The sequence below is a fragment of the Podarcis liolepis genome (genome assembly GCF_965112155.1).
Source record: "Podarcis liolepis genome assembly, chromosome: 1".
NCBI lineage: Eukaryota > Metazoa > Chordata > Lepidosauria > Squamata > Lacertidae > Podarcis > Podarcis liolepis.
Window position 1 is genome coordinate 12,338,001 of NC_139554.1, and position 15,155 is coordinate 12,353,155.

Below are 15,155 nucleotides of genomic sequence, written 5' to 3' on the forward strand. Positions count from 1 at the left end.
TGTGGGGGTGCTGAGGAAGGGAAGCTTCCACAATGGGTTTACCTATAGATGCTGCTTGTCTGTTGTTTTTTTTACTAAACCTCTTCCAGAATCAATGTAAAAGAGATGCAAGTGGAAGTGGAAGGCCTTCTAAAGAAATTGTTGGAAATCGAGCAAAAGATATTTTCATCCAAGGATGATGTGAAAGTCCAGTTTGGGAAATCTATTAAAGTAAGTTACGTGGATTTACTAATGGTACTCAAGCTTCCTTTTATTCCAGAATGTTTCTTAGTTGTGTCTGCTAAATGGGTTTCACAGGTCCTTGCTCTCTTTAAGAGTCACGGGTCACATCCACAACATGCATTTATTGTACATGTCTCTCCCCAAAAAACCCCACACAAATGGGAACTGTAGCTTACCCCTGATGGAGCTACAGTTCCCAGCACCCTGAAACTACAGTTCCAAGGATTGTTTAAGGGAAGCCATGCTCTAAATGTGAACATGCAGTGTGGATGTGTGACCATGGTTTTCCACAAAATATCTTGGGAACTGTAGTTTCTTACGGGTCTCCTAAGCCAGTGATGGCCAAACTTGGCCCTCCAGCTGTTTTCAGACTACAATTCCCACCATCCCTGATTACTGGTCCTGTTAACTAGGGAAGATGGGAGTTGTAGTCCCAAAACAGCTGGAGGGCCAAGTTTGGCCATCACTGTCCTAAGCTCTCTGCACCATTGACAAACTACAGATCCCAGGGTTCTGTGGGGGAAGCCATGACTGATACAACTGCTTTAAATGTATAGTGTGAATGTGAATCAGATCAATAGTCCGTATAGCTCAGTATTGTACCCTCTCTCCATGACCCTCTGAAGGTCCCAGGGATCAGTCCTGAGATCTTTTTGCATACAAGCCATGGAGCTATGGGGATGCAGGTGGCGCTGTGGGTTAAACCACAGAGTCTAGGACTTGCCGATCAGAAGGTTGGCGGTTCGAATCCCCGCAATGGGGTGAGCTCCCATTGCTCGGTCCCTACTCCTGCCAACCTAGAAGTTTGAGAGCACGTCAAAGTGCAAGTAGATAAATAGGTACCGCTCCGGCGGGAAGGTAAATGGCGTTTCCATGGGCTGCTCTGGTTTGCCAGAAGCAGCTTAGTTATTCTGGCCACATGACCCGGAAGCTGTATGCCGGCTCCCTCGGCCAATAAAGCGAGATGAGCGCCGCAGCCCCAGTGATGGACCTAATGGTCAGGGGTCCCTTTACCTTTACCTTTACCATGGGGCTATGACCCCTCTGAAATGAAAGAAAATGGAGTGGCCCCTAACATGGCTCTGCATGCATGTGCTGGAGCACCTGTGGCTTTTCTTAGAATCATAGAACTAGAGAGTTGAAAGGGCCCTTGAGGATCAACTAGTACCACTCCCTGCAAAGCAGGAATATGCAGCTGCCCCACACAGGGATCGAACCTGCAACCTTGGCATTAACAGCACCCTGCTCTAACCAGCTGAGCTATCCAGTGGTGCAATGTGTGGAATAACGTTTAGGGGAGACCACTGGTGCGTGATGGTGCAGGGCGAGACTAGCCGTTTGTTTCTAATTTGTCACCCTACATTTATTTATATATTATCTTCCTTCCTTCATGGAACTGGCAGCATACATGTGGTTCTCAAGCAGTGGCTCATCCTGATGCTGTCCAGACCCCGGGTGCCTTGGTTTTTGCATAGTGGGGCCTCGTGCACCTGGGATGCAAACCATGCTGCTCCCCTCCACCCCATTAAGAGAAGAGATGAATGCACTTTATCTTCAGCTGGCTGAAAAGAACAAATAGACTTGCCTGGTTAATTTAGGCAGCCTGTCAAGCAAAATTCTGAAAGCAAGGCCCTTTGCTGCCAAGAGATTGTGTGCACGAGAGAGTGAGAGATTGACAAGATGTTTGCCCGCATTGTGCCTTAAAGCCAGTTGGTTCTGTCTGCAGTAGAGTCTTCTTCTCCTTCAGTTGACGGGTTTGCCATTTTGCACAAGCATATTCTGGACAGTCTTGGGAGAAAAGCAATGACAAACCTAGACAGCATCTTAAAAAGCAGAGACATCACCTTGCCAACAAAGGTCTGTATAGTTAAAGCCATGGTTTCCCCAGTAGTGATGTATGGAAGTGAGAGCTGGACCATAAAGAAGGCTGATCGCTGAAGAATTGATGCTTTTGAATTATGGTGCTGGAGGAGACTCTTGAGAGTCCCATGGACTGCAAGAAGATCAAACCTATCCATTCTGAAGGAAATCAGCCCTGAATGCTCACTTGAAGGACAGATTGTGAAGCTGAGGCTCCAATACTTTGGGCTCCTCATGAAAAGAGAAGACTCCCTGGAAAAACCCCTGATGTTGGGAAAGATGGAGGGCACAAGGAGAAGGGGATGACAGAGGACGAGGTGGTTGGATAGTGTTCTCGAAGCTACAAACATGAGTTTGACCAAACTGCGGGAGGCAGTGGAAGACAGGAGTGCCTGGCATGCTCTGGTCCATGGGGTCACGAAGAGTCGGACATGACTAAACGACTAAACAACAACAACATTCTGGGCAGTACTGCAAATAGCAGGAGTCTGGCTAGCTGGAGAAAGATTCCTTGCAATAATGCATTGTGAACTGAATGGTGCAAAACAGGAGATCCATCCAAAATAAAAAGTGTTTCTTTGAGGAAGAAGTTAGGATCCCAGGCAACAACTGAGAAAAGAAGCTTGTTTTCTCCTGCTCTGAAGGGTAGGACTTGAATCAGTGGCTTCAAGTTACAAGAAAGGAGATTCCGACTAAACATCAGAAAGATCTTTATGACAGTAAGATCTGTTTGGCAGTGGAACAGACTCCCTTGGAAGGTTGTGGACTCTTTTTCCTTGGAGGTTTTTAAGCAGAGGTTGGATGGCCATCTGTCATGGATGCTTTAGCTGAGATTTCTGCATTGCAGGGGGTTGGACTAGATGACCCTTGGTTCTATGATCCTACGATTTACTAGACTGAAAGATGATTGGCTAGAAAGGGCTTTATTCTATTTATTTCAGAAAGTTGCTCACAAGCTGCTAGAGATCTCTTTTGGACTATTTTCACAAACCCCCCACCCTTGATTCTGTTTTGTTTTTAAAAAAATGTATACCTTACCTTACAATTACTATTGTTTTCTGTGGCTGCTTATGATAATATTAGTAAGTAATGGCGGCGCTGTGGGTTAAACCACAGAGCCTAGGGCTTGCTGATCAGAAGGTTGGCGGTTCGAATCCCCGCAACGGGGTGAGCTCCCATTGCTCGGTCCCTACTCCTGCCAACCTAGAAGTTCGAAAGCATGTCAAAGTGCAAGTAGATAAATAGGTACCGCTCCGGCGGGAAGGTAAACGGCGTTTCCGTGCACTGCTCTGGTTCGCCAGAAGCAGCTTAGTCATGCTGGCCACATGACCCGGAAGCTGTATGCCGGCTCCCTCGGCCAATAAAGTGAGATGAGCGCTGCAGCCCCAGAGTCGGTCACGACTGGACCTAATGGTCAGGGGTCCCTTTACCTTTAATGGTTAAGCAAAGCATTAAGACCAACAAAATACAGACTGTAAAAAACAGTCAAACAAACCCGCACCAGGTGCAATGTTATTTTGAACAATGTTTTCTAACATGCGCAAATTGTGTTTGCAAGTAGGATAGCATAAATGCTTCCAAGGAACTGGGTGAGGAAATGAATGCCCTTGTGGAAAAGAAAGCTGAGCTTGCTGATTATCTCTGTGAAGATCGAAACACACACTCATTAGATGATCTTTTTAACACTATGAAAACCTTCAGGGATCTCTTCATCAAAGCCCTCAAGGTTTGCAATAATAAACAAGGTTCGATAATGACAAGTGGGACCTGCAACAAAATTTTGCTATGTGGAATGTTCCCATTTAGGGTTCTTGCCGGCCATGCCCTTTCTCAATATATTCCATTCCCACACCACCCGGTTTTAATTTACTCTATCCCAGCAGCCAGCAATTTTTTGGGGGGGAGGGTGAACACCTCACATATTGTTCTCATTGGGCTGTATATTGTGATTTCCCCCTCTTATCTCCCTGCCCCTGCGATCATTTTTCTATTGCTGCAAAACTCGGGGTTCCCCTGAACTTACTGATTCTTCTCTCATGTTTGTGGGTGAATCTGTTTTGGCTACATAAGTAATGGCACTCACAGCCTGAAAATCAGAAATAAGGGGAATGTATTAAAGCTACCAATTAATGCCAGAAATGCGTGAAACTACCATTGTGGGAATAAAAAATTATTGGACTTCACAAAACTGCATACTGGTAGAAGGAACCACCAGCTACTTCTTAGTCTTTGCTAGAACTGAATATAATCCTCAGATCTCTAGCTTGTATGCTTCTTGTGGGCATTTTGATATCAAGGAATTACGTGTACATACAGCAGTGTGTTTGATTTTCACACACTTGTCCATGCACAGAGGCACCAGTGCAAGCCCTCTCCCCTATACTTGCTGATAGCAAGCCACTTCTGAAATTCAAAAGGGAGTTGCAAGAATAAGTTTCAATGTTGCGTGAGGGGCTTTTGTTTGGAAGGAGGACATAAAGAACCTTGTTGAGAGAGTCTTTGCATCTACCCAGAACTCTACTTTGTAGCCTTTGTCTGGTATGAGCAGCTAAAGTAGATAACATGGTTATAATAAAGCACACGCTACTTCGCTACGCATGGGTTAAGATGCATGGAGCATGCAGCAAGCTGCTTTGACTCTTTTTAATAACAAATGAACAGGGAGCTGTACAATTGCTGCTGAATTTAGTAACTGGTTGTATGTTGTAATTACCGTATTTTTCCGTGTATAAGAATAGGTCTTTTTTACCAAAAAAAATTAGTTTAAAATTGGGGCTCGCCTTATAGACGGGTAGTGCTGAGACATGTTTTCTTAATTTGGAGTCCCCCAAAATAAGGGGTGTCTTATACATGGGGGCGTCTTATAAACGGAAAAATACGGTGTATCCCTGCACATTTTGTGGCTGTGAATCCCATACATTAATTCGTAGTTTCATGAAGCAGTATTTTCCTCCTTGCATGTCCTGAGCCCACCGCCAGTCAAATTAATTCAAATTGCATGCCGTTGACTGCCCTGATCTCATACTACTTTCGCATGGTTTTCTGCCCCAGTGCACAGTGATTTACTGTGGTGGTTTGTAAATTAATTCAAGGAATGTGTTGTTGTTTTGTTTAAAAAGTGGGCTGCAATTTTCAAACTAGGTGGGTTTATTATCCATGTGGATTTATTTTTTTTTGGTCAGGCTTCTATTGAATTTTATATTTTTGTGTGTTGGAATGTAGGAAAATCGGGACAGAAGGGAACAAGTGGTAAAGGCAGAAAAGAGGAAGAATTTGCTTGAAGAAGGAGAAGCAGCTAAGCGTCGGAAGCATTGTTAAAGAGGTATAACCTTTGGAAATAAGTTTTCCTCTGTTCCCCCACTTTTCAGTTATTATCACAACCAGTTTGGGTATTCCTTTTTAGAATTTGATTTTGTAACACTGGGTCCATGTACAGGTTTATCTAGATGCAGGGTCTAAACCACTGAGCCTCTTGAGTTTGCCGATCGGAAGGTTGGCAGTTCAAATCCGCTCAATGAGGTGAGCTCCTGTTGCTCTGTCCCAGCTCCTGCCAACCTAGCAGTTTGAAAGCATGCTAGTGCAAGTAGAAAAATAGGTACCACTGTGGCAGGAAGATGTCCCATTGTGCCAGTAGCGATTTAGTCATGCTAGCCACATGACCTGGAAAGCTGTCTGTGGACAAATGCCGGTTCCCTCAGCCTGGAAAGCGAGATGAGCACCATACCCCATAGTCGCCTTTGACCAAACTTTACCTTTTTATCTACCTAGATGCCTTCTTGATTTTAACAGCTAACGGCAGTTATTAATTTACTTATTTACAGCGCCTTAAGTGTGTGACGCTGTGGCCTAAAATGCCCATAATTTCCCTTTTTATATCAAATGTAGGGCTTTTGGGGAGGAGGAGGAGGGAAACGGGGAGAGGCTGATCACAAAGGAGGAAGTTAAAAACAAATAAACCTAAAAATGGTTCCATGTTCCACATTGGGACTAGTGGTGGTTGGGTCCCGGGTTCCAAAAAGACTGAAGGTTTGGTAGATGCTGAACTTATGTTAAGATGGTTAAAGTAATGGTAAAGGGACCTCTGACCATTAGGTCCAGTCGTGGCCGACTCTGGGGTTGCTGCGCTCATCTCATTTTATTGGCTGAGGGAGCTGGCGTACAGTTTCCGGGTCACGTGGCCAGCATGACTAAGCCACTTCTGGCGAATCAGAGCAGCACACGGAAACACCGTTTACCTTCCCGCTGGAGTGGTACCTATTTATCTACTTGCACTCTGATGTGCTTTCGAACTGCTAGGTTGGCAGGAGCAGGGACTGAGCAACAGGCGCTCACCCCGTCGCGGGGATTCGAACCGCCGACCTTCTGATCGGCATGTCCTAGGCTCTGTGGTTTAACTCACAGTGCCACCTGCATCCTTCAGTTAAGATGGTTAAGACGGGTTTATTTTCCTTTATTGTCTCAATTTGTCCTTCTATTTTTAGTGAACTTTGCCATATTAGGAGAAGTAGCTTGTTGAGTGGGGTGGGAGCAGGCAAGGGGATTGTGATGGTAGAGGGGCCCTCCGGCTCTCCAAAGACCAGCTCCAGATGAGGAGCTCCCTGTACAGCCTTCTTGACCCCATAGATCCCTTAGGAACCCTGACAGAGCCCCCACACTGGGTGACAACAGCAGATACCAGTTCCGACAGCTGCCACTGTCACCTGCAGAAATCCCCCTATCAGCATGACAGCTTGTTCCTGTTCACTCAATGTTTTGCTCGCTGCGATATGGGGATGTAGTTAAAGGCACCTGAGTGAGCAGCATTGAGAAGGGAGCACTTAAGAACTTTCTGCAGTCACCTGGAGACTTCACCAAGACGTTTTAGGGCTCCTTCACGTATCATATTTACGGCTCTAATCTAGAGGCCGGGAACCTTTGGGGCCAGATCTTGATTTCTCCCTCACCACCCCAGTGGACCAACTTTGAGAGATGGGCAGGACTCTTCATCTGTCAGTGCATCCTGACATCATGATGATGCCAGGTGACTGATAAGCGAGCAGTCCTACCCACATGTCAGAGTTGACTGGCAGGATGGGGTAGGCTGGTAAAACATGCTGAATAGTAAAGAAGTGCCCAGCAGGATTGAACCCTCTGCCTGCCAGCTGATGAACAGAAGATTTAGTCCTGCTGGCTGCAGGGGTCTGGTTAGGCAGTGTATTGTCTGCAGGGAACATGCTGGCAAAGCAACACCCAGCAGGACTGAACCCTCTGCTGATGTACATGGACTCGGGCTATTAGTCATTCTGTTTTTTAATTCAAAGGTGCTGGTATGTATTGGCATGATTTCACTGCATACAAATATGAGGCATGTTCTCTCTCTCTCTCTCTCTCTCTCTCTCTCTCTCTCTCTCTTTCTCTCTCTCTCTGCATAGCTTGAAAACAAGCAGCAACAAAGGAAGTTGGCATCTTTGATGCTTTGTCCGGGAAAGGCTTTCAGTTGTGAGAAAAACCATCAATTCCTGGAAACTCTATGCAGGAGATGTCTAGAAAGAAAGAAAGAAAGAAAGAAAGAAAGAAAGAAAGAAAGAAAGAAAGAAAGAATCCTGCTCTTTTGGGGGGGGGGCTTGTACTTCAGTTTACTTTCTTAACTGGAAATAATAATACTTCATGTCCAAGCAGTTATTTCCCCCTCCCCAACTTATCAAGTGAGAAAATTGAATTATTATTATTTTATATAAAAAAGAGGAACTTGATAGTGGATGCTTGTTTAGATTTCTGTGCTTTACTTATTAACATATTTATTAATTTATTATTTCCATTGTGTCAGTTTTGGTAAGAACAATGCCTTTATTAATTACTAAGCTGAACAACCTATGGAAGAAAATAAAAAGCTATAATATGACTCCTTGTGGAAATTTTGATGTAAATTACCTGTCTATTGCACATAAAAGGAGGAAAAGGAATGGAGTTAGGTAACAGAGTACAGAAATCCCACTTCTTATTGAAATTTCTTGAATTTCATGGGCACTGATTTAAACTGGTACAAAGCTTTCCCTGTTAGGGAAAAATGCAGGATATAAATGTGCAACAATTCAAATTGGCCTATTTAAAGTTACTGTAGGAAAATGTGTTGGTGCCTCTCCCCCCCCCCCCCATTTTTTATTGTAACTCTCTGCCCACCCCAAAACATTTTTTTTTAAAGTTCCTGCTTAGTGTTTAAAACATAATATTGGGTACTCCTTAATTATAGGACTGGAGCACATATCTATTTGTTTTTTATTCAAACTTTATATAAAGTACAACTTTCACCCCTGCAGCACCCACTACTGGGGAGACTGAATGTTGCACTATTCTGGCATTGGTTTGAGGCCAGCGGTATAATATTAAGATGGAGTCAATTTTATTTAAATAACTGAAAAGCCAGAAATGAAATAACGTAATGGTTTGGGGCAAAGCAAATATTTGAGAGCCAGCATGCTGGGCTTGGAGCGGGTGGCCGAAAGAGTTCAAATCACTGCTCGGGCATAAGACTGACCTTGGGCTGGTCATGCTTTTGGGTTAACTGCTTCCCTGACAGGTTTGTTGCACAGCAGATAAAATGGGACGCCTGTGTGCATTCTGAGTGCCTTGCTGGTTGCACAATATGTCATCTGTCCCTCTACCCCACAATGGCTCTATTTCTAAAGGAAAGGGATAGCAGTGTTGTGGCAAATGTCACCACCTCCGCTTCGGGGGGAAATGTCAGCCAGCCGCTCATTTCCCTATAAAGCATTCCTGCTCCTCCAGAGAGGGGAACATGCTTGCTTAAGTAGCATGCCTGCCAGCTGCCTGCTGCTAAGTGAACTTCGCCTGCCTAGCCTTTTGCTTGTTGTTCCTTCTATGTCATCCCTGTGCTCTGTGGAGTGGGAAGGCAGAAATAGTCGTGAATTTGACGTGAGGATTTGCCTAATTCTTTCCAGTTTTTTTGCCTTGAAACTGTAGAGTGAGCATGGGGAATCTGGGCCCTCTAGGTGGGTGCCGCTGAGTGGTTGTGCATCTGCTTTCCAAGCTACCAAGGTTCAGTCCCCAGGTAGGGCTAGGAGAGCCTGTCTGGAGCTGCCAATCAGTGCAGACAGTAATAAGCTAGGTGGACCAGCGGTCTGATTCTGCGTAAGGAAGCTTTCTGTGTTCTGTGGACTACAATACCCATCGTCCCTGACCAGCCTCAAGACAGCATGGCCAATGGTGGGAATTGGTCAACAACAGCTGGAGCACCACTGGATCCTCACCCCTGATTCAGATGAAAGGACTTGCAAATTGTTGTTTCTTTAAAATCAAAAGCAACTTGCATGCATCAGTGCAGGACTGTATATGCATTTATTTAAATATATATACATATATATAAAAGTGAAAAATTAATTTGCTTTCTCTCCTTAAACTCCTTTGTCTCACTACAGTTTCATGGTAAAGAAGGTATTCACAAAAGTACCCCCCTCACCACTAAACCAGGTGATCTAATGCCACTAAATATGTTCTTACCTGAAAGGATTGTTCCACAATTGTGATGGAAGGTCTAAAAATACTTTAAAACGAACTTCTTTAAAAAGTAGAATGATACTTGGGAGAAAATGGTAATGTAGTTCTCTGGATTTTGGAAATGAATTATTGGCAAGAAACAATTGTTTGACATTTTGCCACATTGATGGACAAAGCGTCTAGAAAAAAATTGTAAAATTGTAGGTTTAAGATATACTATTCCTTCCTTCCTTACTTATTAATTTTTTCTGCCGTCTTCCCTCCCAAAGGAGCCTAGGGTGGCAAACATCAAAGTAGTAAACCAATACAATTAATTGATGTGTTCATTTTAAAACAACCACATACCATCATAGGTAACAATTTCAAGGTTACCAAACACATTCTCTTCCAGCCATTAAGTAACTGGGTAAATGAATATTTCTATTTTGCTCCTGAATTGTTTTTTTGAGGGGGGGGAGGGTCCCCTTAAGTCTGGCACCAGCCCTGCATGCCAGTACCATAAGATTAACCTTCTCTCAGTTGCCATGTACCCCTGTCATGCTTTGTCTCCCTCAACCTTCTCAAAATTGTGCATACCACAGACCATCTCATGCATCTCTGGCTGTAAATGGGGTAGTTGAGAGAGTAGAGCTCTGGAACTTTTCTCAGGACAGAAGTGATGCAGTAGCATGTTCCAAAGTTCCAGGCTAATTGATGGACCCTCCTTGTTTTGGCCAATGAGGTGATAATGAGGCCTTCAAGTTTGTGGCAATTAGCATAGAGGAAGTCAGAGAACGAGGAAAATAAATCAAGCAGAGGCTGGATCCTTCTTTCCTTCCTTTGATGGGAGTCCGTAACTTTATAAATGGTAATGCTTCTTTGCAAGACTGCATTTCCAATGAAAAGATAAAAGGTTGCATTTAGGTTGGACTCTTTCAGTCAGAAATAAAGACCACTGAATTCAATGGAGCTTACTCCGAGGGAACTGTGCATAGGAATGCAATCAAGCTGAGGTTAATAAACTGGGTTTTATACGATACACCTTTGCTCTTTGGGGTACGTGGCACAAAAATGCTGCTGGCACTTTTGGACTCCCCTTGGACACGTGGCAATGAAGGACAAACCATGGTAGCTCCTGCCATTTATATGTCACCACGGCACTCTAGTTTTCCTGCGATGCAGGCCAGTGTAGCTCTCTTCATATTGAGGCCGGGCAGGCCCACAGATGAGGTGACCGCCTCAAGCGCCGGAAGCCCCAAAGGCAGCACCAGTGCTGCCCACCCCACCACCTCTCCAGCTGTACTGGTTTCCAGTGCTTTGTGGGTGCTGCCATTCCACACAGGTAAAAGAGGTGGGGTGACAGGTTGCTGTTTCGAGCTGCGCCACTCCTGGGTCAGAGAGTGTGTGCATGTGCACACATGTGACGCTAACAAACTTAGGCCACTTCCACACCATACATTCAAACCAGACGACTTTCCCCAGAGAATCCTGGGAGCCAGTGTGGCGTAATGGTTAGTGTTGGATAATGACCAGTGCTATTTTTCTAGAAAATGAGGAACCAGGAACTTCTCCTTTGCTGTCTTAGAATGGCAATGGCGCCCACCTGAAAAAAAAAACGCCCGACTGTGACCTGGGAGACCAGGGTTCGAACCTCGACAACTCACTGGGTGACCCTGGTCCGGTCACTGCCTTGTGGCCTAACCTACCTCACAGGGTGGTTGTGAGGATGAGGTGGGGAGGAGGAGAACCATGTGCCACCACCTTGAGCTCCAATGGAAGATAAAGGTGTTATTTAAATGAAACAAACAAACAAACGAACAAACAAACAAACAGTCATTTACTCCTCACAGAACTGTGACTCCCAGCACCCTTAATAACCTACAGTTCACATCTGGGATTATTTTGGAGAATCCATGGTGTGTGGTTGTGTCCCATTGGCCTGAGGTAAAATTCAAGCCAGGACTGTCTTGACTTCAGTGTGTTATATGAACTTTCATACACAGAAATTTGTTTAAAAGTTTTCATCTGGGTTTATTTCACATTTGCAAGATACGTTTACATTCTTCAGGGGAGCGAACTCATAGGTAACAAAATGCTTGGTTTTAATAGTTCTTTCAAATGCGTAATGTGTTTAATTCCACATTTTGGTTTTTTGGTAGATTCATAAATATATAATATTTGCGTTAACTGTTATTTGATAGGCATTCTATGCCCTTTTAAAGTACATGTGTGTGGGGTTTTGGGTTGTTGTTTTTATTTTTATTATGTATTTTGTGGTTTTATATTCTGATTTTATTTTGTAAACCACCCGGAGCCTGCAGGTATAGGGCAGTATATAAATTCTAATTCTTTAATAATAACAATAATAAACACCTTTCTATTTAAAAGTAAATAAATAATATTGATTTCAGTGTGCTATATTAACTTTCATACGTATATTTTTATTCCTTTATATTTTTTAAGTTTTCGTCTTGGTTTATTTAACATTGGCACGACAGGGTTACATTCTTAAGGGGAGCGAACTCTTAGCTGACGGAATGCTCGGTTTGAATGGTTATTTCAAATGCGTAATGAATTTTATTTCGAATTTTGTTTTTTTGGGTAGGGGGTAACGGCTTCTAAACCCCCGCCGCCTGCTTCGTCTGAGGCGAACCGCCCTTTTCCCTCAGGAACGCTTCGCGCGCCTTTTGGCGACGCCCGTAGGCCCGCCCCCAACTGCTTCGCCCGCCCCACCTCCAGCTCGTAGATACCCAACCCCGCTCCTCCCCTTGTCTAACGTCAGTGCTCCGGCCGCCGCGATTGGCCGAGTGCCGGCACAAAAACGCGAAGAGCGGGCGAACGGGCATTCGAGGTGGGCTCGTGCGAGCAGAAGGGATTCCTCTCAGGCCGCCGACAGAGCCGTCCAGCCAGCGTCATGTCGGGCACCCGGGCGGCGACGGCCGCGTCCAATGACCGCGCCCCTCACCCAGCCGGCGCCGGTGGCCTGAAGCGGCTGCGGAGCGAGCCCGGCGGCAACCGGGTGACGGTGGTGCTGGGCTCGCAGTGGGGGGACGAAGGCAAAGGCAAGGTGGTGGACCTGCTGGCCACGGAGGCCGACGTCGTCTGCAGGTGCCAGGTGGGTGGTGGCACTTCAGCCATGAAAGACTCGCTGCCGCTTTTTCTGTTGCTCTTGCATTTGTGACCTTTCTATCCTGTCCCGCTTATAAGTAAGTGGCTTATATGGTGGCGATGGTAGTTGCCGCCGTTTCAAATCCTTCCATTCTCCCTTTCAAGAATCTAGCCTTTCCCCGGGGTTTCCACCCTCTTTTTATCCGCACAGCAACCCTGCGGTGTAGGCTAGGCTGATAGAAGCACGACTGGCCCAAGGTCACGGCCACTGACTGAGTTTCATGGCTGCGTTGATATTTTAACCTGGGTCATATTCCTGCTCTCATTTCCTCTTCCTTTCCACTTATTTACTGTTACTAATATTATTAGCTGCTGTAACTCTCCAGTGGTTTGACCTTACCCCAGATGGTGCATTCTTCCATTGTCTCTTGAGACGGATGCCAACAAGGAATTATTATTATTATTATTTTATTTTGGAGTTGGTTAGAGCGTGGTGATGTTCACGCCGAGGTTGAAGGTTTGTTCCCTGCATGGGGACAGCTGTCTATTCCTGCCTTGCAGGTGGTTGGAGGAGATGATCCTCAGGGTCCCTGCCAACTCTACAGTTCTATGATTTTGGTGCATTAACCCTTATTGTTCCCCCTCCTCTCTCCCCCCCCCCCATATTTCTCCTTCTTCACTTTCTTCCCACCCACCTTACTTTGCGTCCTCCCTGGCTGCTACAGCACAGAGGAGGGTGGCTTGCTACAGACTGAATGCCGCTTGGGAAGAGGAAAGTAAGCCTGCACGCCTTGAGCTACAAATAGAAATAGCTGACCCTTGGCGATAAATGACATAAGATCCCGAGATCTAGACAAGCATGGTCTCAGTGCCAGAACCTGTGTGTCTGGACAGTAGTGAATCTGCTGGGGGCTGGTATTTGCAGCAGGTGTCAGGTGACAGCCTTCTGCAAGGGAAGGTTGCTGAAGGTGACTAGTGCAGCCCAACACTCACACATAGTATGTTATCCGTGCATTATTGTGGGCCAAGCTAAATGTGACGAAGGTAGCAGTGTTTCTTTATTCTTCTGCTTGCCTTCTCCAGTCACATATTAAGACTCTAAATGAGCCAGGCGAGGGTGGCAGCGGTAGTATAGATTTAGGATTGGGGAGATAGGGGTTCATAGCCTTTATGCCAATTGGAGTAGTCACATTTTCTGTCTACAGAGTGGTTGTGATGATAAAATGAGCTGTGTGTGTGTGCACTCACTTGAGGAATGGTGAAATAAACCAGATATATGAAAGTTGTGTATTGTCCAGTTCTTTCCACTATCGGTCTTGTTGTGGGGTTTGTGAAAATGTCACTCTGGGACTTGGGAACATCTTTCAGTTGCAGTTAGTAATCATCTAGTGGCTTCTCTCTGAACAGGAGCCTCATCCAGCCAGGTTCGAGGTGTTATCGTTGGCATATAAAACCCTTAACGGCTAGGAGCCAGTTTACTTGCAGGATTGCCTTACCCCATGTATGCACTCTCAACTGCTTTGGTCTGTGGAACTGTCACTGTTACAGGCACCACAAAATGTATGTTTTGCAGTTGTAAGAAACAGTGGCGTAGCGTGGGGGGTGCAGGGGGGGCCGGCCGCACCGGGCGCAACATCTGGGGGGGGTTCTCGCACTCGCAGCTCTCTGCCCCTACCTGGCTCGAGTGCTAAAATCCACGGGTTAGGGGGCGCAAATTACTTGCCTTGCCCCGGGTGCTGACAACCCACGCTATGCCACTGGTAAGAAATCAACCTAATAAAATGTAGGCAGTGCCTGCACTTCAGAACTCCCTGCTTGTTGACATCAGGTGCCTTTGTTGGACTCTTTTCAAGGTCTGCTCAAAACCTTTTTGTTGAAGGAAACCTATCCAGGCACAATAAAAAAATTCCTTCCAGTAGCACCTTAAAGACCAACTAAGTTAGTTCTTGGTATGAGCTTTCGTGTGCATGCACACTTCTTCAGATACACTGAAACAGAAGTTGCCAGATCCTTCTATATAGTGAGAAGGTGGGGAGGGGTATTACTCAGAAGGGTGGTGGGAATGGGAGATTGGCAGATAGCTGAGATGAGCCTGTTGACGACTCTTAAGGAATTTAAGGAATTTTTTTATTTTGACTATGGCAGACCAACACGGCTACCTATCTGTAACTATCCAGGCACGTCACTGTTGAAATGTTTTACCCCCTTTTACTACTAATTTTATTTATTTTTAAATGCTTTGAATCGTTTTGAAGTGGTATTTATTTATAATTTTAATATTTCATGTGAACCACTTAGAGGTTTTATTACAGTCAAGCGGTTTTATAAATTTTGTTAAATGCAAATAAATCTGTAGACGGGTCCTCTCCATGGCACTAAAGAAATTATTCTGATAAATTCATGTTGCTATCAGTTAATTGTTTTCTGCCTGGGCATGCCTTCTAACTAACCAGAGCACTTCATCAGTTTATTTAAAATATCTGTCTAGTGCT

At 45.1% G+C, this 15,155-nt stretch overlaps 2 protein-coding genes and 1 long non-coding RNA gene across 4 annotated transcripts in view; 2 read left to right on the top strand and 1 right to left on the bottom strand.

The window, feature by feature from the left end:
- The window catches only part of LOC310714032 (inverted formin-2-like), a 30,778-nt gene extending 22,633 nt beyond the window's left edge, over positions 1-8,145 (top strand). The window contains exons 11-14 of the mRNA XM_083518875.1: positions 90-210; positions 3,644-3,808; positions 5,305-5,404; positions 7,494-8,145. Coding sequence (XP_083375001.1) covers positions 90-210; positions 3,644-3,808; positions 5,305-5,400 — 382 coding nt within the window. The 3' untranslated portion in view covers positions 5,401-5,404; positions 7,494-8,145. The remainder of the gene's footprint in view (positions 1-89; positions 211-3,643; positions 3,809-5,304; positions 5,405-7,493) is intronic.
- LOC310685923 overlaps positions 1-15,155 on the bottom strand; it is a 160,487-nt gene that overhangs the window by 130,758 nt on the left and 14,574 nt on the right. The window lies entirely within an intron of this gene.
- The window catches only part of ADSS1 (adenylosuccinate synthase 1), a 36,564-nt gene continuing 25,813 nt past the window's right edge, over positions 4,405-15,155 (top strand). The window contains exon 1 of one of the 2 annotated variants that reach the window (XM_083519274.1): positions 4,405-4,417. Coding sequence is in view for 1 of the 2 variants with exons in the window: in XM_083519272.1 (XP_083375398.1) it covers positions 12,470-12,670 (201 nt within the window). In the remaining variant the exon portion in view is untranslated. Of the gene's footprint in view, positions 4,418-12,362; positions 12,671-15,155 lie in introns of those variants that run through there. The other variant, XM_083519272.1, reaches the window with a different exon arrangement.